The sequence below is a fragment of the Stegostoma tigrinum genome, chromosome 6 (assembly GCF_030684315.1).
Source record: "Stegostoma tigrinum isolate sSteTig4 chromosome 6, sSteTig4.hap1, whole genome shotgun sequence".
Taxonomy (NCBI): domain Eukaryota; kingdom Metazoa; phylum Chordata; class Chondrichthyes; order Orectolobiformes; family Stegostomatidae; genus Stegostoma; species Stegostoma tigrinum.
In genome coordinates this window covers 112893857-112916185 of record NC_081359.1, presented here as the reverse complement: position 1 = coordinate 112916185, position 22329 = coordinate 112893857, and the positions used below count along the sequence as shown (strand labels likewise).

The 22329-nt window shown below is 51.0% G+C and overlaps 1 protein-coding gene across 1 annotated transcript in view; it reads left to right on the top strand.

The window, feature by feature from the left end:
• ankrd50l (ankyrin repeat domain 50-like) overlaps positions 1–22329 on the top strand; it is a 38936-nt gene that overhangs the window by 9912 nt on the left and 6695 nt on the right. Inside the window, exons 2-3 of the mRNA XM_048532090.2 lie at positions 15406–15954; positions 21789–22018. Coding sequence (XP_048388047.1) covers positions 15554–15954; positions 21789–22018 — 631 coding nt within the window. The 5' untranslated portion in view covers positions 15406–15553. The remainder of the gene's footprint in view (positions 1–15405; positions 15955–21788; positions 22019–22329) is intronic.

Sequence of the window (22329 nt, the reverse complement as noted above, 5' to 3'; positions counted from 1 at the left end):
CCTTTAAGATGTACTTGGATGAACACTTGAAATCTCCTAACATTCGAGGCAATGACCAAGTGGAACTGGTTTAGATAGAAGCAAATTTTGGTGGTACAGACTTGATGGGCCAAAAGGTCTCGTCTCTTCCCATATAATTCTACAGTCATCATTAGATTTTTAATTCCAGATAGTTTCCAGACTGGAATTTGAATTTGGGTCCCTGGTTTCTCATTTACTATCTCCCAACAATCCCACCAGGCCGTTGTGTCCTCACAGGATGTGACATGGAGTCTGATCTGTTGTCCAGTACAGACCTGCCAATAGCAGGAGATTTCCCTTCTAGGATGGAATAGAAAGTTACATCTTTAAATTTGCAGATGACACCAAGATGTGCGAGATTGTAAAGAATGTAGTAGGAAACATGAGGTTAGAAAGAGACAGTAAGACAATGAATGCAATGTGTTCAGAGATGATGGGAACTGATGCTGGTGAATCCGAGATAACAAATTGTAGATCTGGATGAACACAGCAGGCCAAGCAGCATTAGAGGAGCACAAAAGCTGACGTTTTGGGCCCGAAACATCAGCTTTTGTGCTCCTGAGATGCTGGTTGGCCTGCTGTGTTCATCCAGCTCCACACTTTGAGTGCAATATGTTGCAAAGTCTAGTTTCTCACTTTCAGTTTTGGACCTTACAAGAATTTCAGTGGATAATTTCTAAACAACAGAAGCTAACAGCAGTGGCACCTCTGTGTTGAGGGTCAAGTGCAGAGGTCATCAAGATCTCATGAAGAGGTCCAGAAAGCATTGATGAATGAATGGAATGCTGGCCTCCAGTGTTTATAGCTCAATGGCCAGAATACAAGGGGTTTGAGGTTGGTCAGTCAGTCCAAACCCTGTGGGCACGTCTGGGTTCAGTGAGGAAATATTGGCCTGGAACTGAGTGCAGTGTAGATTTACCAGAATAATACCAGAACTGAAGAGTTAAACTATGAAGAAACATTATCCAAAGTATGATTGTATTCTGGAATAGAGAATGTGAAGTGTGATTTTCTAGCTGTTAAGGTTTACCAGACTATCACCTGGAATGGCTCGGTGTCCTATGGGGAAAAGCTGAGCTTGTATTTGCTGGAGTTTCAAAGACTCAGAGGCCACTAAATTGAAATGTCCAAGATTCTGAGGGGTCCTTACTGGGTGGATGTGCAGAGAATGTTTCCTCTTGTTAAAGAATCTAGAACTGTTTAAAAAACAGGGGTGACCGAATGCAATAGTCTTCCTAGAGGACCATGAATCTCTGTTTCTGAGGAGGTGGTGAAAGCCAAATCCTTGAATTTTTTTGGGCAAAGATGGATTCTTGATTAGCAAGGGGTGAAAGGTTATTGGTGGAGTGGGGTGCATGTGGATTGATCAGATCAGCCATGATCTTATTGAATGCAGCTGGCTTGAAGGGCTGAATGGCCTTCACCTGATTCATATGAATATCTGTAACTGCTTGGGTTGGTCAAGAGAAACTGTTCGGGGATTTTAGGACTAAGACAGAAGCTGAAGGTTAGATTTTACAGGAGTGAAGGTAGGACCTACATCAGCAAAGCAAGGGTGTTGGAGGTTGGAGCTTTTGTAAACAGTAACTAATAATCAGTCAGTTGTTTATTTGTTTGCAATCTGAGATTGATAGATGATTTTTAACCAAAGGCCATTACAGATGTGAAGCATAACTGTGTAGCTGGAGTCAGGTCACCGATCAGCCATGAACTCATTGAATGGTAGAATAGATGTGAGAGACTGGTTTTCTCCTGTTCCGGAAAGTGTAAAAAAAAATGACAGCATTGAAAAAGTTTGTTATTTGCTGCAATGCTAGATATAACCAGATTTATTGAATTCAGCAGCACCTTCCAAACCCACGACCACTTCCATTTAGAAGGACAAGGACAGCAGATACATAGAACATAGAACATTACAGCACAGTACAGGCCCTTCGGCCTTCGATGTTGTGCTGACCTGTCATACCGATCTCGAGCCCATCTAACCTACACTATTCCATGTATGTCCATATGCTTATCCAATACATGGGAACACCACCCCCTGCAATTTCCCCTCCGAGCCACTCACCATCCTGACTTAGAAATATATCTCTGAACTTCAGTGTTGCTGAGTTCAAATCTAGAATTCCCTCCCGAAGGGCACTGTGTGTTTACTAACAGCTCATAGATTGCAGCAGTTCAAGAAGGCAGCTTACCACCACCTTCTCAAGGGGGCAACTAGGGATGGGCAATAAATGCTGGGCCCAGCCAGCAACGCCACAATCTGGTAAACACATCTAAAAAAAGACGCTGACAATGGGAGCTGGTGTTACTCCAGCATCATCTGTATAACTGTACTATCATGACTTGGAGCTCTGCAGTCAGAACCCTGTTGGGAATGTCTGACCAGGAGGCAGTTTCTGGGGACCCTGGTTCCAATCCCACTACAGCAGTTGGTGGAATTTGAATTCAATAAAAGTCTGGGAGCAAGAGTCTAATGATGACCATGAATCCATTGTTGCAAAAACCCATCTGGCTCACTAATGCCCTTTAGGGAAGGAAACTGCCATCCTTACCTGGTCTGGCCTACATGTGACTCCAGACCCACAGCAATGTGGTTGATTCTTAACTGCCCTCTGGGTAATTAGGGATGGACAATAAATGCTGCCTGGCCAGCGATGCCTTCACCCCGTGAATGAATAAAAACACATGATGTGCAACATAAATCAGGTTCTTGCTGTTGCTGAGGGTAGAGAGACATTCATTGTCCAGTGATCAGAGATAACGGGGACTGCAGATGCCGGAGAATCCAAGATAACAAAGTGTGGGGCTGGATGAACACAGCAGGCCTGAAACGTCAGCTTTTGTGCTCCTGAGATGCTGCTGGGCCTGCTGTGTCCATCCAGCTCCACACTTTGTTATCCTCAGTGCCCAGTGAAGTTGGTTGTTTTGGCCCTGACTCTCATCAACGCAGCTCAACCCAACTCTCCTAACTCAGCCCTCGTAAACCGCTTTTCAATGCTGTGATATGGTTTACACTTTCAGGATCAGTAATTCTCCATTCCTGTGAAAAGGCTGAGAGGGTTAAATTCTCCCCAAGAGTGAGAGTGACTTCAGTTATGCAAGTGAGAGGGTCAAGAGATTTTCAGGAGGGGGAGTCAGTGCGTTTAAACTCTGCTTTTGTGGGACTGTGTTTCCCGGATTCAACAAACTTCAGGCAATAGGAATGTTTTGGGATGAATAAGAGGGACAGATTGGTGTTTCCATTGTTACCATTATTTCCTGTAAAGCCAACAGCACTGAAAAAATGTTTTTTAAAGGAAAATTGATTTAGTTTGAGAATTAGTGAGCGGGTGTGTACTTTGATAGTGATCTGGTCTTCCTGTTATTTGTTATAACTGTGAAGAGTCAGCTCCTGTGCAGAATTGGGAAACATTGTGGATTTAACCTAGGGTAAGGCTGAATTTGATGTGAATCAGTCAGGCCTCTCTTACTGTGTCTTACATGTGTGGGCAGATCAGGGAGACACCTGCCTGCAAAGTTTGACGTACGGGTAGTTCTGCTATAAAATGTTTCGTTAACACGAACTGGCTGTAATGCAATTGGTGAATAGTGGATGCTGTTTGGATAATGTGAACTTTCTGGTATAGTGATTTTCTATAGCGATTTCCCCATAACATGATTTTCTACAGCACGGGGTCACACAAGAACGCAACTATTGCATTTTAGGAAAACTACCTGTAGTTCATTCTTTTAAATTCTGGGGTCAAACTTTTTAATCCAACTGGAAAATAAAACCAGTGCCAGCACAAGACAAGCTGTGCAGTGACACTGATGTATCAGTCTTTCTTCATTTTACTGTACACTGTTTACACTCTGTGGATCCCTCACTGTGAATTGGGAGGGTGGGAGGGGGAGCGTTTACACCACCTGTGTTAAGGTGGGCTTTGTCACCAGGAAACTGAAAGGGATCTTTCCAAAAGTTCAAACTGCACAGAGAATTTGTTGAAAACCTTACATATGTAGCTACAGTGTAAAGCTCCTTGTAGTCTCTTAAACAGAAAGTAAAGCTTCCTTAACACTGACGCAATCAAACATTCCCAGGACAGGGACAGCACGGGGTTAGATACAGTGGAGAGCTCCCACTACACTGTCGCCAGTATTGTGAGTTTCTCCTTGGTTTAAGAAGGACAATCCTAGCTCCTCCAGTAATTGAAGATCCTGCCTCTTTAAAGTGAGGGGTCTGGACAGGAATTTCCACTGAAAGTCAAAGCAGAGTTCAATAAAAATTCATCATAACCTCCTTGTTTTTAGACTGTATAGCTGTGATCATTAAGTTGTGCATTAGGGTTAGTGTTAATGTCAAACTTCACAAGCTTTAACTTGTCCTGTCTACTTCAGTCTGCGTGCATAAAGCCTCAACACTCTCTGCCCTGCACCGGCTTTAAAAATTCAAATTTCACCATTGATTTTATTTCCCAAAAATGCTTCAATTTGCCTTCCCTGTTGAATTGAATCTTCCTTACAACTGGCACTTTCACCAGCCTGTTCTCTTACAGCCTGTTACTGTCCTCTCCACTGATTTACGGATGTTGCTTTTGGTGTGAGCTCGGAGTGAGTGGAACATTCTGTGTACACAAAGTACTGTATTTTTAAGCTGATAGCTGTAGTTGCTGAATAAAAGCAGGACCATGTAAGGTTATAAGGTGACATTGGATACTTGGTTAACATGGTCGCAATGGGATGACGATACTGTTTGGGTGGATAATGAACACAGTCAGATCCTAGAAGGGGCTAATGTGAAGGGCCGAAGGGCTTGTTCTTGTGCTGTAATGTTCTAGAGAACGTAATGTGTGTGGACCCAGGATGCCTATGGCCACATCTATGTGCTCACTTTGGTGTCGAGGAGATTGACCAGGATGTTGTCTGGGATGGAAGGTCTCAGTTATGAGGAGAGACTGCATAGGCTGGTTTTTTACCTTGGAGCAGACGAGCCTGGGGTAGGGGGTGTGGATCTGATTGATGTATACAAAACTGAGAGGCACAGAGTACATGGTGAGACTGTTTTCCTTGTGTCAGATGTGTCTAAGACTAGAGGGCATATGTTTAAGGTGAGGAGTCAATGGTTTAGAGGAGATCTGAGAATTTTTCCCCAGAGGGTGGTAGAAATATGGAACCTGCTGTCTAAGAGGGTAGTGGAGCAGGTTTACTCACAACATTTAAGAAGCCTCTGGATGAGTACTTGAAATGCCAGGGTATAGTAGGCTATGGACCAGGTGCAGCAAATGGGATTAAAGTATTTTTGGTGTTTATTGGCCAGCACAGATATGGTGGGCCGAAGGGCCTGTTTCTGTGCTGTGTGGCTCAAATGGACTCTCTTTCCCCCACTGTCTCCCCCCCACCTCTTTCCCCCGCCCTCTCCCCTCTCCTCCCCCCTCCCTCCTCCCCCCCTCTCTCCCCCCTCCCTCCTCCCCCCCTCTCTCCCCCCTCTCCCCCCCTCTTCCCCCCTCCCCCCCTCTCTCCCCCCCTCCCCCCCTCTCTCCCCCCTCTCCCCCCCCTCCCCCCCCCCCTCCCCCCCTCTCTCCCCCCTCTTCCCCCCCCCCTCCCCCCTCCCCCCTCCCCCCTCTTCCCCCTCCCCCCTCTTCCCTCCTCCCCCCTCCCCCCTCTTCCCCCTTCCCCACCTCTTCCCCCTTCCCCCCCTCTTCCCCTTCCCCCCCTCTTCCCCCTTCCCCCCCTCTTCCCCTTCCCCCCCTCTTCCCCTTCCCCCCCTCTTCCCCCTCCCCCCTCTTCCCCCCTCCCCCCTCTTCCCCCCCTCCCCCCTCTTCCCCCCCTCCCCCCCTCTTCCCCCCCTCCCCCCTCTTCCCCCTCCCCCCTCTCCACCCCCTCCCCCCTCTTCCCCCTCCCCCCTCTTCCCCCTCCCCCCTCTTCCCCCTCCCCCCTCTTCCCCCTCCCCCCTCTTCCCCCTCCCCCCTCTTCCCCCTCCCCCCTCTCCACCCCCCCCCCTCTCCACCCCCCCCCCTCCACCCCCCCCCCCTCCACCCCCCCCCCTCCACCCCCCCCTCTCCACCCCCCCCCTCTCCACCCCCCCCCTCTCCACCCCCCCCTCTCTCCACCCCCCCCCTCTCTCCACCCCCCCTCTCTCCACCCCCCCCTCTCTCCACCCCCCCCTCTCTCCACCCCCCCCTCTCTCCACCCCCCCTCTCTCCGCCCCCCCCTCTCTCCGCCCCCCCCCCTCTCTCCGCCCCCCCCCTCTCTCCGCCCCCCCCTCTCTCCGCCCCCCCCTCTCTCCGCCCCCCCTCTCTCCGCCCCCCCCTCTCTCCGCCCCCCCCCTCTCCCGCCCCCCCCCTCTCCCGCCCCCCCCCCTCTCCCGCCCCCCCCCCCTCTCCCGCCCCCCCCCTCTCCCGCCCCCCCCTCTCCCGCCCCCCCCTCTCCCGCCCCCCCTCTCTCCCGCCCCCCCTCTCTCCCGCCCCCCCTCTCTCCGCCCCCCCTCTCTCCCGCCCCCCCTCTCTCCCGCCCCCCTCTCTCCCGCCCCCCCCCTCTCTCCCGCCCCCCCCTCTCTCCCGCCCCCCCCTCTCTCCCGCCCCCCCCTCTCTCCCGCCCCCCCCTCTCTCCCGCCCCCCCCCTCTCTCCCGCCCCCCCCTCTCTCCCGCCCCCCCCTCTCTCCCGCCCCCCCCCTCTCTCCCGCCCCCCCCTCTCTCCCGCCCCCCCCTCTCTCCCGCCCCCCCCTCTCTCCCGCCCCCCCCTCTCTCCCGCCCCCCCCTCTCTCCCGCCCCCCCCTCTCTCCCGCCCCCCCCCTCTCTCCCGCCCCCCCCTCTCTCCCGCCCCCCCTCTCTCCCGCCCCCCCCCCTCTCCCGCCCCCCCCCCCTCTCCCGCCCCCCCCCCTCTCCCGCCCCCCCCCCTCTCCCGCCCCCCCCCCTCTCCCGCCCCCCCCCCCTCTCCCGCCCCCCCCCCCCTCTCCCCGCCCCCCCCCCTCTCTCCCCCCCCCCCTCTCTCCCGCCCCCCCCCTCTCTCCCGCCCCCCCCCTCTCTCCCGCCCCCCCCCCTCTCTCCCGCCCCCCCCCTCTCTCCCGCCCCCCCCCTCTCTCCCGCCCCCCCCTCTCTCCCGCCCCCCCCTCTCTCCCGCCCCCCCCCCTCTCTCCCGCCCCCCCCTCTCTCCCGCCCCCCCCTCTCTCCCGCCCCCCCCTCTCTCCCGCCCCCCCCCCCCTCTCTCCCGCCCCCCCCCTCTCTCCCGCCCCCCCCTCTCTCCCGCCCCCCCCTCTCTCCCGCCCCCCCCTCTCTCCCGCCCCCCCCCCTCTCTCCCGCCCCCCCCCCTCTCTCCCGCCCCCCCCCTCTCTCCCGCCCCCCCCCCCTCTCTCCCGCCCCCCCCCCTCTCTCCCGCCCCCCCCCTCTCTCCCGCCCCCCCCCCTCTCTCCCGCCCCCCCCCTCTCCCGTCCCCCCCTCTCTCCCGCCCGACCCCCTCTCTCCCGCCCCCCCCCCTCTCTCCCGCCCCCCCCTCTCTCCCGCCCCCCCCCCTCTCCCGCCCCCCCCCCTCTCCCGCCCCCCCCTCTCTCCCGCCCCCCCCCTCTCCCCCCCCCCCTCTCCCGCCCCCCCCCCCTCTCCCGCCCCCCCCCCTCTCCCGCCCCCCCCCTCTCCCGCCCCCCTCTCTCCCGCCCCCCCCTCTCTCCCGCCCCCCCCTCTCTCCCGCCCCCCCCTCTCTCCCGCCCCCCCCCTCTCTCCCGTCCCCCCCTCTCTCCCGCCCCCCCCCCCCACCCCTCACCCCACACACACTCACTGTCTCTTTCACTCTCAAATTCTCTCTCTCTCTCTCTCACTCTCACGCACGCTCGTGCACACACGCGCACACTCTTAAATCTATGGGGTGCATCATTTGTTTATTTGCAGATAAATTCTATTTTGTTCAAAAAACACACAGTTTGTAGTCACAGTCAGTCAGTGTGGCATCTGTTAAATTCCAGCTTTCAGAATAAAACCAGCCTGATTCCAGGTTAAAACTCTGAATCAGATTCTGAACAAAGCCTCTCACCCACAATCCAGACCCTGAGCTGAGATGTCACCTTCTGTATATTTCTGTGGCTCTGCCTGATTGCCATGCCAGCACAGCACTGACATTGACTCCGGTCTCTCAGCCTGTGCCTGTGTGCTCTGCTCTCTCTCAGCACCTGGCGAAGGGGCAGCACTCCAAAAGCTTGTGTGATTCCAAATAAACTGTCGCACTATAACGTGGTGTCATGTGACTTCTGACTTTGTCCACCCAAGTCCCACACAGGCACCTCCACAGCACTGTGAATGTTCAGTCACACCACAAGACAGAAAGGCAGTGGGTGATCACTTGCTAGAGCAAGAGGACTGGGGCAGATTACGGAAAAGTCTCCTGTGGCCAATTCCCTGCAAAACTGCTTGAGAATACCTTGGTGATTGTTGTGATTGGCACGGACGCAGTGGGCCAAATGGCCTTTTTCTGTGTTGCGGACCTTGCAGACTATGCCCGAGAACAAAAGGCGGAAAGGGGAATAAAAAAGGTGATAGGCAGAGAAATGAAGGACTAGAATGGAGGAGGTGATGGCCTAGTGGTATTATCACTGGACTGTTAATCCAGAGATCCAGACAATGTTCTGGGACCCGGGTTCAAATCCTGCCACAGCAGATGGTGGTGGAATTCAAATTCCGTAAATATCTGGAATTAAGAATCTAATGATGATCGTGAATCCATTGTCGATTGTCAGGAAAAACCCATCTGGGTCACTAATGTCCTTTAGGGAAGGAAACTGCCATCCTTACCTGGTCTGGCCTACATGTGACCCCAGACCCACAGCAATGTGGTTGACTCTTAACTGCCCTCTGGGGCAATAAGTGCTGCCCTGCCAGCGACACCCCCATCCTGTGAACAAATAAAGAAGAAAAAAATGTAACAGCGACATAGTAAAAGATGATGGAAGTGGGACAAGTCCCATTAATAAGACATGCCTTAAGGCTTTGTGCCTTGATGCACAGGGCATTTAAAACCAAGTGGATCAGTTAATCGTGCAAATAGATGAAAGTTGGTATCATATAGTTGGGATTACGGAGACATGGCTGCAGTGTGACCAGGGATGGGAACTGAATGTCCCAGGGTTTTCACTTTTGGAAAGAGCAGACAGAAAGGAAAAGGAGACAGAGTTGCATTGCTGGTTAAAGGGGAAATTAATGCAACAATGAGGAAGGATATTAGCTGCTGACAATGTGGAACATTTAATGGTTGACCTGAGAAATACCAGGGAGCAAGGAATATTCATGGGGGTTGTATATTGACGCCAAACTGTCAGCGTGATGTTGGGAATGGCATTAAACAAGAATTTAGAGATGCATACCATAAAGGAGTGTTTGTAGTTATGGGTGATTTTAATCTGTATCTAGATTGTGGTATCATTGCTAATTTGATTTGTCCAGGGGAAACATTCGATAAATAGGATGGTCTTCTGAACAAGTACACTGAGGTAAAAGCTCAAAGTCACCATTGTCCTACTGGACCATAGGGCTGCTCTGTCGTGAGAAAGAGAAAGACAGAGACAGCTGAAGGGGGTTTGAGCTGAGGGTCACTGTGTCTCAGGCCCGGGGAGAGGTTGAGATGGAGAGTCCTTCATTGTAACCTCAGCCAATGCAGGAACTGAACCTATGCTTTTGGCATTACACTGCATCATAAACCTGCTGACGGTTCAACAGAGGTAATTGGCCCCGGTGCATTGAGGAACTGACTGGAGACCAGACCATTGTGTAATGAGAAGGGAACAGCTGGCAATCTCATTGTGAGGTCCCTTGGGGAAGAGTGACCAGAATATAATAGAATTCTTATCAATACAGAGAGTGATGTGGTTCATTCTGAGACTAGGGTCCTGAAGATAAAGAGAAGAAACTATGGTGGTGTGGGACACGAGTTGGCTATGATAGACTGAGGAATGTTACTTAAAGAGATGATAATGAATAGGCTTTGGAGAACATTCAGAGGGCACATGGGTAACCTGCAAGAATTCTTCATTAAAAACCGAAAAAACTGCGATACTGTAAATCACAAACAAAAACAGAAGTTTCTGGAAAAGCTCAGCAAGTCTGGCAGCATCTGTGAAGAAAATGTCAGAGTTAACATATCGAGTCCAGTGACTCTTCCTCAGAACTGTTTGGTGCAAAAGTGAAATGGCAACAGTGGCCAAACCGTGGCTTATAGTGGAAAGTAGAGGTATACACATTGACCAGAAAAAAACAGGCCTGAGGAGTAGGAGCAGTTGAGAATTCAGTAAAAGAGGACAAAAGGATTTCTTAAGAAAAGGAAAATAAAGTGTTTAAGTGTGTAGGGGACATATAAACTGAGTGTAAAAGTGTAAGCATGTGAAGACACAAGATGTAGATCCCTTACTGTAGGAAGCAGGGGAGTTCGTAATGGGGAATAAAGGAATGGCTGTGACCAATTACATACGTAGGAACCAGCAGTTGATCACTCAGCCCTCGAGTCTGTTCCACGTTTCAGTGAGATCATGGCTGATCTGTGGCCTAACTTCATATATCTGCTTTTGGCACATATCCCTTAACACCTTTTCTCAACAAAGTTTTATCTCTCTCAGATTTAAAATTAACAACCGATAGAGCATCTACTGTCATTTCTGGAAGAGAGTTCTAAACATCCAGCAACATTTGTGTGTGGAAATGCCTCCTAACATCTCTTGTGAACAGTCTGGCCCTTATCATCAGACTATGATCCAGAATCCCCAACCAGTGGAAACAGTTTATCTACCCTGTCTTTTCCTGTTAATATAGAGTCATAGTCACTAGGAACAGAAACAGACCCTTTGATCCAACCAGAATATCTCAGATCAGCCCTTACCCTTCTGTAATTCTAGTGAAAACAAGCCCAATTTATATAATCTTTCCTCATAACATAACCCCTGAAATCCATTCTTATAAACCTGTGTTGTACTCCTCTGAGGCCAGTGCCTCATTCCTAAGGCTGCTGGCCAGATCTGCTCACAGTACTCCTATTGAGGTTCCATCCAGGGTTTTGCATAACTGCATCTTTAGAACCACACACTTTGGTCCTGTGTTCACAAATAACATACTAGAAATGTTGGGGAACACAGAGTTTAGTGAGATGGAGGAACTGAAGGAAATCAGAATTAGAAGGGAAATGTTGGGGAAATTAATGGGATTGAAGGCTAATTAATCCCCAGGGCCTGGTCATCTACATCCCAGAGTATTTAAGGAAGTGGCTCGAGAAATACTGGGTGCATTGGTGGTCATCTTCCAAGATTCTTTAAACTCTAAAACAACTCCTACAGATTGGAGGGTAGCTCATGTAACCCCACTATTCAAAAAGGGAGGCAGAGAGAAAACTGGGAATTATAAACTAGTCTGCCTAATGTTGGTACTGGAGAACAAGCACGTTGTTGGAGGGAATCCTGGGGAATAGGATTTACATATATTCGGAAAGGTAGGGATTGATTAGGGAGAGTCAACATGGTTTTGTACTTGGAAAATTGTTTCTCACTAACTAATTTGAGCTTTTTGAAGAAGTAACAAAGTGGATTGATGAGGGCAGAACAGTGGATGTGATCTATATGGACTTCAGTAAGGCATTCATCAAGGTTCCTCATGGTAGACCTGTTAGCAAGATTAGATTACATGGAACATGGGGAGAACTGGCCATTCGGATACAGAACTAGCTCAGAGGTAGGAGACAGAGGGTGGTGGAGGGTTGCTTTTCAGACTGGAGGGCTGTGACCAGTGGTGTGCCACAAGGATCGGTGCTGGGGCAGAGATAATGGGAACTGCAAATGCTAGAGAATCCAAGATGACAAAGTGTGGAGCTGGATGAACACCCTCCCCTTCCCCCTTCTCTGATGAAGGGTCTAGGCCTGAAATGTCAGCTTTTGTGCTCCTAAGATGCTGCTTGGCCTGCTGTGTTTATCCAGCTCCACACTTTGTTATCTCGGTGCTGGGTCCATTGCTTTTCGTCATTTATGTAAATGATTTGAATGTAAATGATTTGAATGTGAACATAGGAGGTATAGTTAGTAAGTTTACAGATGACACCAAAATTGGAGGTGTAGTGGAGAGTGATGAACGTTACTTCAGAGTACAATGGGATCGTGATCCAATGGGCCGAGGAACGGCAGATGGAGTTTAATTGAAATAAATGTGAGGTACTACATTTACGAAAGGCAAATCCGGGCAGGAATTATACACGTAATGGTAAGGTCCTGGAGAGTGTCGCTGAACAAAGAGACCTTGGAGTTACAGGACAGTGAAGAAGGCATTTGGTATGTGTGCCTTTATTGAGCAGTGCATCGAGGAAACGAGTTGGGAGGGTCATGTTGTGGCTGCACAGGATATTAGTTAGGCCACTATTGGAAGACTGCATGCAATTCTGGTCTTCCTGCTGCTGGAAATCTTGCAAAGGTTCAGAAAAGATTTACAAGGATGTCGCCAGGCTTGGAGTGTTTCAGCTATAGGGAGAGGCTAAATAGACTGAGACAATTTTCCCTGGAGTGTCAGAGGCTGAGGGGTCACCTTATAGAGTTTTATAAAGTCATGAGGGGCATAAGATAGTGTGAGTACCCAAGGTCATTTCTCTGAGGTGGGGGAGGCCAAAGCCGGAGGGGTAAGATATAAATGAGACCTGAGGGGTAACCTTTTCACACAGAGGGTGGTGTGTGTATGGAATGAGCTGCCAGAGGAAGTGGAGGAGGCTGGTACAATTACAACATTTAACACAGGCATTGGGATGGGTAAATGAATAGGAAGGGTTTAAGAGGGGTATGGGCCTAATGCTGACAAATGGGAGAGACTTATTTGGGATATCTTGTCGGCATGGACAAGTTGGATCGAACGGTCTGTTTCTGTGGTGTACATCTCTGAGTCTAAACAGTGGTAGGATTGGACAGAGTCAGCATGGATCTATGAAAGGGTAATTGTGTTCTTTAAATCTACTGAAATTGTTTGACGATATAACTCAGAGTTGATGAGGTGGAGCCAGTGGATGTGGTTTATTTGGCCTTCCAGCAGCCTTTCAGCAAAGTCCCATAAAGAGATTAATGTGTCAAAATAAAGTGCTTGGGATTCGGAGTAGAGTACTGAGATGGATGTGGAAGCACTGGAAAAGGTTTAGAGGAGATTTACCAGAATGTTGCCTGGTCTGGAGCGAAGGCCCTATGAAGAAAGGCCGAGGGACTTGGATCTGTTCTCATTGGAGAGAAGGAGGCTAAGAGGGGATTTAATAGAGACATACTAGATGATCAGAGGATTAGTTAGGGTGGACAGTGAGAGCCTTTTTCCTAGGATGATGACTACAGCTTGTACAAGGGGGCATAGCTTCAAATTGAGGGGTGATGGATTTAAGTCAGATGTCAGAGGCAGGTTCTTTCCTCAGAGAGTGGTAAGGGTATGGAATCCCTTGCCTGCCAATGTAGTTAACTCAGCCACATTAGGGGCATTTAAACAGTCCTTGGATAAGCATATGGATGATGATGGGATAGTGTAGGGGGAGGGGCTTAGATTAGTTCACAGGTCGGCGCAACATTGAGGACCGAAGGGCCTGTTCTGCGCTGTATTGTTCTATGTTCTGTGGAAAGAGAACTGGTTGGCAGACTGGAAACAAAGAGCAGAAATGGATGGGTGTTTTACCAAGTGGCAGGCAGTGACCAGTGGGATACTGCAGGGATCACTGCTTGGACTCCAGCTATTCTCAATATATATTAATGATTGGATGAGGGAACTAAAAGTAATCTGTCCACATTTGCAGATGACGTGAAGCTGCATGGGAGGGTGAGCTGTGAGGGGGATAAAGAGATGTTACAGTGTGACTTGGACAGGCACAGTGAGTGGCCAATGCATGGCAGATGAAGCAAACTGTGGGTAAATGTGAAGTTATCCACTTTTGGTGTGCTAAAAAGAAGGTGGATTACTATCTGAATGGCTGTAGATTGAGAGAGGGGAGTGTGCAATAAAAGCTGGGTGTCCTCGTGCACCAGGCTGTGAAGAAGGCAAGTAGTGTGTTGGTGTTCATAGCGAGAGAATTCCAGTGCAGGGGCCACAGTCTGAGCATTTGGGGTAAACCATATAGGGTTGAGATGAGGAGGAATTTCTTCACCTTGAGAGTGGTGGCCCTGTAGAATTCACTTTCACAGAAAGCAGTCAAGGCCAAAATATTGTGTGATTTAAAAGAGTTGAATGTACCTCACAGGGCTAAAGGAGTTAAAGGATATGGGGGAGAGGCAGAACCATGCTATTGGGTTGGATGATGAAAATGTCTGGAATAGCAGGCTGAAAGGGCCGAATGGCCTACTCCTCCTGTTTTCAATGTTTCTGCGACCTTTGTCCATGGCTCATTCTATGCACTTTGCTCCCTCACTTACATACAAGGAAACACATATTTTGGAAGAAAATTCATACTGGAATCAAATGTGGGGTATGTACCCCAGAGGGCGCGCCGCATTGTCGGTGGCAGGGTCAGTGCTGAGGGAGCGCCGCATTGTCGGTGGCAGGGTCAGTGCTGAGGGAGCGCCGCACTGTCGGTGGCAGGGTCAGTGCTGAGGGAGCGCCGCACTGTCGGTGGCAGGGTCAGTGCTGAGGGAGCGCCGCACTGTCGGTGGCAGGGTCAGTGCTGAGGGAGCGCCGCACTGTCGGTGGCAGGGTCAGTGCTGAGGGAGCGCCGCACTGTCGGTGGCAGGGTCAGTGCTGAGGGAGCGCCGCACTGTCGGAGGCAGGGTCAGTGCTGAGGGAGCGCCGCACTGTCGGAGGCAGGGTCAGTGCTGAGGGAGCGCCGCACTGTCGGAGGCAGGGTCAGTGCTGAGGGAGCGCCGCACTGTCAGAGGCAGGGTCAGTGCTGAGGGAGCGCCGCACTGTCGGAGGCAGGGTCAGTGCTGAGGGAGCGCCGCACTGTCGGAGGCAGGGTCAGTGCTGAGGGAGCGCCGCACTGTCGGAGGCAGGGTCAGTGCTGAGGGAGCGCCGCACTGTCGGTGGCAGGGTCAGTGCTGAGGGAGCGCCGCACTGTCGGAGGCAGGGTCAGTGCTGAGGGAGCGCCGCACTGTCGGAGGCAGGGTCAGTGCTGAAGGAGCGCCGCACTGTCGGAGGGTCATGAAACAGAAGTGCTGCCTGTATCTCTGTCTGATGTAAAAGATCCCGCGGAATCTGTTTTCTGTTGGTGTGGCAAATATTGAATTCCACAGTCAGTGTAAAGAAATCGGTTTGCTTTGTCATTATCATGTTTGTGCATCAGTTTGTTTCTGTGTTTGCCATATTCCAGCAGATAGGAAACTTTGCTGGAACCTTATTGAAACTTTACTTGAATTTCATTTTTTAAATCAGTCTGACTGGTGTCTCCCCCCGCCGACCCACCTCTCTCTCTCTCTCTCTCTCTCACACTCTCTCTCTCTCTCTATAGGTTTCCACATGCCATGACATGCATGTGCTGCAGCTATGAGGCTGCCAAGCTCCGGGCATTCCGGCTGTGATTACTCGCCACAGCCACACCTATTCCGGAGTCCAGCATGAATGAAGTGCAGAACTGGGAGCGTGGAAAGGAATGAGCAATGACTCAGAGCTTGCTGCAAGGGAAGAGATTCTATTGTCGAGAATGGGCCTTGCACAAGTTGCAGCGTAGCCTGGACTGCAGTGTGGGCAGCCGGAGCACCGGGGTCCTGGTGACTGGGGGCCCAGGCAGTGGTAAGACCGCCCTGTGCACTGAGGTGCTGTGGCCAGTATCTGAGCATGGCCAGAGGTTCGACCTGTCGGTCAGGACTGTGGGCCACCACTTCTGCCAGGCTCAGGATGTCCAGACGTTGTCGGTCAGTGGCTTTGTCCTGAGTCTGGTGGAGCAGATTGAGAGAAGCTCTTCAATATCCAGTTACAGCGAAAGACTGCGGGAGGTTTCATTGCAGGCATTACTGGAACCCAGTGAGTGTGCGAAAAACCCTGATGAAACCTTCAAAAGGTAACACCAATAGAAATCCTCGTGAAAATTGATTTCATCGTAGTTGCTAAGAGTCAGAACAAGGGCGAATTAACATGAAAATCAAAGCCAGGCCATTCAGAGTGATGTCAGAAGGCATTTACTCTGACGTTCCTTGTCACCAGGAACTGTCTCTTGAAAAGAAGCTGACATGAATTCAGAGCAGCGGTAGGCCATTCTGCCCCTCTAGGTGCTCTGTAATTCAACGAAATTCTGCCTGATCTGATTGTGAATTTAACTGCACAATTTTGCCAACACCCAATATCCAGTGAGTGCCCACTGATTCAGCACATTAGTTCGAGGTTCCACCAAGACAGAAACAAACTATTACCCCTTGATATTCAATGGTGTTACCATCACTGAATCTCCCAGTATCAACATCCTGAGGGTTACCATTGATCAGAATCTGAACCGGAGTCACCACATTAACACAGTGGCTATAAGAGCAGGCCAGAAGCTGGGAATACTGGGCGAGTAACTCCCCTCCTGACTCCTCAATGCCAGTCCACCATCTACAGGGCCCAAGTCAGGGGTGTGATTGAATACTCCCCACTTGCCTGGGTAGATGCAGCTCTAACAACACTCAAGAAGCTTGACACCATCCAGGACAAAGCAGCCACTTGACTGGCCCTACATCCACAAACGTCCACTCCCTCCTCCACCGTCACTCAGTCGCAGCAGTGTGTACTATCTACAAGATGCACTGCAGAAATTCACCAAAGATCCTCAGGCAGCACCTTCCAAACCCATGACCATTTCTATGTAGGACAGGGGCAGTGGACCTAATGCTTCCACCATAATATCACCTGACTGAGCTCACTTACCTCATATACCGTGGAAGCCCTCATCCCGCATTTACCAGCAAATTCCAACACACCCGCCCCCTCCAATGCCTGCTCTCCCATGTCTGCTCTCCTATCCTCCATAACCATTCATCCTAAACACTGCTGGCCTTGTTTGAACTCACACCTTGTCCCATTCCTTTCTCCTTCCTGGGCTTTTATTGGCTGCTGGGTCAGCATAGACCAGTCAGTCTGGGGAGATTGGGGAGGGGTGAGTTGTCCCAGTCAGTCTGCGGGAATCCGGGATGGGGAGGGGTGAGTGGATCCAGTCAGTCTGCAGGAATCCGGGATGGGGGTGTGAGTGGTCCTGGTCAGTCTGGTGGGCTTGGGGATGGGGAGGGGTGAGTGGTCCTGGTCAGTGTGGGGGATGGGGAGGGGTGAGAGGTCCTGGTCAGTGTGGAGGGTGGGGAGGGGTGACAGGTCCTGGTCAGTGTGGAGGATGGGGAGGGGTGAGTGGTCCTGGTCGGTGTGGGGATGGGGAGAGGTGAGTGGTCCTGGTTGGTGTGGAGGATGGGGAGAGGTGTGGTCCTGGTCAGTGTGGGGGATGGGGTGGGGTGAGTGGTTCTGGTCAGTGTGGGGGATGGGGAGGGGTGAGTGGTCCGGGTCAGTGTGGGGGATGGGGAGGGGTGAGTGATCCGGGTCAGTGTGGGGGATGGGGAGGGGTGAGTGGTCCGGGTCAGTGTGGGGGATGGGGAGGGGTGAGTGGTCCGGGTCAGTGTGGGGGATGGGGAGGGGTGAGTGGTCCGGGTCAGTGTGGGGGATGGGGAGGGGTGAGTGGTCCCGGTCAGTGTGGGGAATGGGGAGGGGTGAGTGGTCTGAGTCAGTGTGGGGATGGGTAGGGGTGAGTGGTCCTGATCAGTGTGGGGGTATGGGGCGAGATGTGTGGTCTGGGTCGGTATGGAGGATGGGGAGGGGTGAGTGGTCCGGGTTGGTGTGGGGGATGGGGAGGGGTGAGTGGTCCGGTTGGTGTGGGGGATGGGGAGAGGTGTGGTCCCGGTCAGTGTGGGGGGATGGGGAGGGGTGAGTGGTTATGGTCAGTGTGGGGGATGGGGAGAGGTGTGGTCCTGGTCAGTGTGGGGGGGTGGGGAGAGTTGTGGTCCTGGGGGTGTGGGGAGGGGTGAGTGTTTCTGGTCAGTGTGGGGGATGGGGAGGGGTGTGTCGTCCTGATCAGTGTGGGGGATGGGGGGGGTTGAGTGGTTCTGGTCAGTGTGGGGGATGGGGAAGGGTGAGTGGTCTGGGTCAGTGTGGGGGATGGGGAGGGGTGAGTGGTCTGGGTCAGTGTGGGGGATGGGGAGGGGTGAGTGGTCTGGGTCAGTGTGGGGTATGGGGAGGGGTGAGTGGTCCTGGTCAGTGTGGGGGATGGGGAGGGGTGAGTGGTCCTGGTCAGTGTGGGGGATGGGGAAGGGTGAGTGGTCTGGGTCAGTGTGGGGGATGGGGAGGGGTGAGTGGTCTGGGTCAGTGTGGGGGATGGGGAGGGGTGAGTGGTCTGGGTCAGTGTGGGGTATGGGGAGGGGTGAGTGGTCCTGGTCAGTGTGGGGGATGGGGAAGGGTGAGTGGTCTGGGTCAGTGTGGGGGATGGGGAGGGGTGAGTGGTCTGGGTCAGTGTGGGGGATGGGGAGGGGTGAGTGGTCTGGGTCAGTGTGGGGTATGGGGAGGGGTGAGTGGTCCTGGTCAGTGTGGGGGATGGGGAAGGGTGAGTGGTCTGGGGCAGGTGGTGGCTGTCGTTTGTCAGTCTTGGGGTTTCGCTGACTCACTTTGACCTTGTTCTTTGGTCATGAGCTACCAGACTGGGCTCACTTTCTGTCTGATTTTCTTGGAGTTTGGGGGAGGCTGGGATTTTATTGGCGCTTCAGGTTTTGGGCACTGATCAGTCCAAATGAAGGCAGGTGCCAGTGATTCATTGTAACCTCTCCCTGACTGCTTTGGAAACTCGGGCAGTGTCAGAGTCACTGTGACGTGACTGGGTGCTGAGTCAGGTTTTCAGGGTGTGTCACATCAGGCTAGAAAAACTAGTCTCTGTCTCACAGTAAGGGATATTTTGTGTGTGTATGATGAGAATGAAATGTAGGAGTAGTCAGTCTGTGCTGATGCTGGGAGGAGGGCTGCAACACTTTCCTCAAACCCTCCCCGTTCCCCTGCTCTTGCTGGGGTTTTGTTTCCAGCTTCACTGTCAAGAAGCACCAGCACACTTTACACCCAAATCCCACTGGCCTGAAATTTTTAAAGTAGAAAGCGAAACAGAAGTTGCTGGAAAAGCTCAGCAAGTCGGGCAGCATCTCTGAAGAGAAATCAAAGTTAACATTTCAGTCTGGTGTCCCTTCCTGAGAACTCAATGTCAGATTTGTGCTCAGTAAGATCCCACCAACTAATGAGAGATTAATTTCTAGATAATTCAGAGCAGCTTATGAGGACAGCATAGAGAAAGTTTTACTTTCACTTTAAAAGAGTAGAGGGAGCTTTACCCTTATCTAACCTTATTGAGTTCTTTGAGAAGGTGACCAAACAGGTAGATGAGAGTAAACCGGTTGATGTGGTGTATATGGATTTCAGCAAGGCGTTCGATAAGGTTCCCCACAATAGGCTATTGTACAAAATACGGAGGAATGGGATTGTGGGAGATATAGCAGTTTGGATCGGAAATTGGCTTGTTGAAAGAAGACAGAGGGTGGTAGTTGATGGGAAATGTTCATCCTGGAGACCAGTTACTAGTGGTGTACCGCAAGGGTCGGTGTTGGGTCCACTGCTGTTTGTCATTTTTATAAATGACCTGGATGAGGGCATAGAAGGATGGGTTAGTAAATTTGCCAACGACACTAAGGTCGGTGGAGTTGTGGATAGTGACGAAGGATGCTGTAGGTTGCAGAGAGACATAGATAAGCTGCAGAGCTGGGCTGAGAGGTGGCAAATGGAGTTTAATGCAGACAAGTGTGAGGTGATGCACTTTGGTAGGAGTAACCAGAAGGCAAAGTACAGGGCTAATGGTAAGATTCTTGGTAGTGTAGATGAACAGAGAGATCTTGGTGTCCATGTACACAGATCCTTGAAAGTTGCCACCCAGGTTGACAGGGCTGTTAAGAAGGCATACAGTGTTTTAGCTTTTATTAATAGAGGGATCGAGTGCCGGAACCAAGAGGGTATGCTACAGCTGTACAAAACTCCGGTGTGGCCGCACTTGGAGTATTGCGTACAATTCTGGTCGCCGTGTTATAAGAAGGATGTGGAAGCTGTGGAAAGGGTGCAGAGGAGATTTACTAGGATGTTGCCTGGTATGGAGGGAAGGTCTTACGAGGAAAGGCTGAGGGACTTGAGGCTGTTTTCGTTAGAGAAAAGAAGATTGAGAGGTGACTTAATTGGAACATATAAAATAATTAGAGGGTTAGATAGGGTGGATAGGGGGAGCCTTTTTCTTAGGATGGTGACGGCGAGCACGAGGGGGCATAGCTTTAAATTGAGGGGTGAAAGATATAGGACAGATGTCAGAGTTAGTTTCTTTACTCAGAGAGTAGTAAGGGAATGGAACGCTTTGCCTGCAACGGCAGTAGATTCGCCAACTTTAGGTACATTTAAGTCATCATTGGATAAGCATATGGACGTACATGGAATAGTGTAGGTTAGGTGTGCTTCAGATCGGTATGACAGGTTGGCACAACATCAAGGGCCGAAGGGCCTGTATTGTTCTGTAATGTTCTATGTTCTATGATCTAACCCGGTGCTGTCCCTGTCCTGCGAGGTGGACGGGTTTGTGCAGAGTTTGATGTTGAAGCTGAACGGAAGGGTGAGAATGTGAGGTATGTGAGATGTGCCTATTCGGGACGTCCCGCTGTTACCTGATTCGGCTAATCGCTGTGTGGTCAGGGCAATTACCTGTTGTAACAAGTCTGGCCAGTAATGTTCCTTTCCTATCAGTCCCTATGTGACCAGTAGTGGTCAGATGTCTGTGATGCTGTGGGTTTTCATCAGTTCCCTCGACACAAGCTGCTTGATCCTGATGCACAGCCCTGGTTAGAAGTGAAAAGTGCAAATAAACATGATATCATTTGGTTGTCTTTGTCTTCAGTTGTACTGAAGTTCTGCCTGAGTCTCACTCAGGCCTGAATTGGACGAATAGATTTGGATCTGGCTTCTGATTCTTTGCTGCACACATGATAATGTTTCATGTGTAGTTGAATTATCAAACAACTTCCTGTGTCTCAGTTTCCCTTCCCATCCTCTATCACTAAGACCTCTTGGATTCCCCACGTTCAGATTGCTAAATTCACCCCTCCCTTGCTCACCAGCTCCTGAAATGCTCACCAAAGCTCCAGTCTCCTCAATTCCAGATCTCTCTAGGCCACGTTCCACATTCTAACAGCAGTGAGCTCACTCGAATAAGGAACGACAGTCGGCCACTCGACCCTTCGAGTCTGCTCCTCCATCCAATGGCTGGTCTGATTTTAACCTCAACCCTACGTATCTCCTGATAATCTTTCAACCTCATGGTAATCAAGAATCTATCGAGTTCTGCCTTAAAGATATTCTGCACCCACTACTGTGAGGAAAGGAAATGTGTGCTGCCCCTGTCTTAACATATCAGCACATCCAGTTTAGGAACACCTCAATTTTAAAATGCTTACCCTAGATTTCAAATCTCTCTGTGGTCTAACCCCTCCCTATCTCTGTACCCTCCAGCCCCTGTGATCTTCCTCCTCACTGTCTCACCATTCCTCTCACTCTGTTGTCTCAACTATTCCTGACATTTATGGGTGTCCCTTTAGTCCACACTGTGACCAAAATCTGCCTCTTTATTTGAACCTTGCTTTCTGTTGCTGCAGCCCATACACACACACATGCCCTGCCTGGGTGCAGTGTTGTGAGCTCTTAGTATGGTGTTAAATGTTGTCAGGGCTGGGATTTTCAATGTGAAAGTTACATTGCCTGAGAAATGGATGGAACTGTCTCAGGTAGATTCTAACTCTTTGACTTGGCCTCATGCAGGGCTCTCCTCCTTCCTCTACTGGACCTGCAGCCTCCACCGCAGAATTTGCTGCTGCTTGTGGACTCCATCGATGAAGGGGAGATCTTCAAAGATTCCGACTGGAAGCCTTCTGGGAAGAGTGGGACCATTGCTGAGCTTCTGTCCAATCACCAGGAGCTCTTCCCATCCTGGTTACTCCTGGTGTGTTCAGCTCGAAAACAAAACAAAGAAATTAGTAGAATGTTTTCAGGTGAGGATTGCCCAGGGGAGGTTTATTGAGGAGTTCAGGATGGCAGAAAGTTTTAGCAGGAGGGTTGGTTGCCAAAGGGTCACAGTTTGAGGAGAATCAGCAAAAGAATGAGAGTGGGGGATAGGGATAATTTTTGATGCAATGGGGTGTTATGATCCGGAACATGATGCCTGAAGGGAAAGTGGATTCAAGAATAACTTTTTGAAGGGAGTTAGAGAACTAGCTGAAAGGAAAGCATTTGCAGGACTGTGGGGAAAGAGTAAGGATAGTGCGGTGAATGGGATAGTTCTTTCAAAGAGATGTCAAACGGC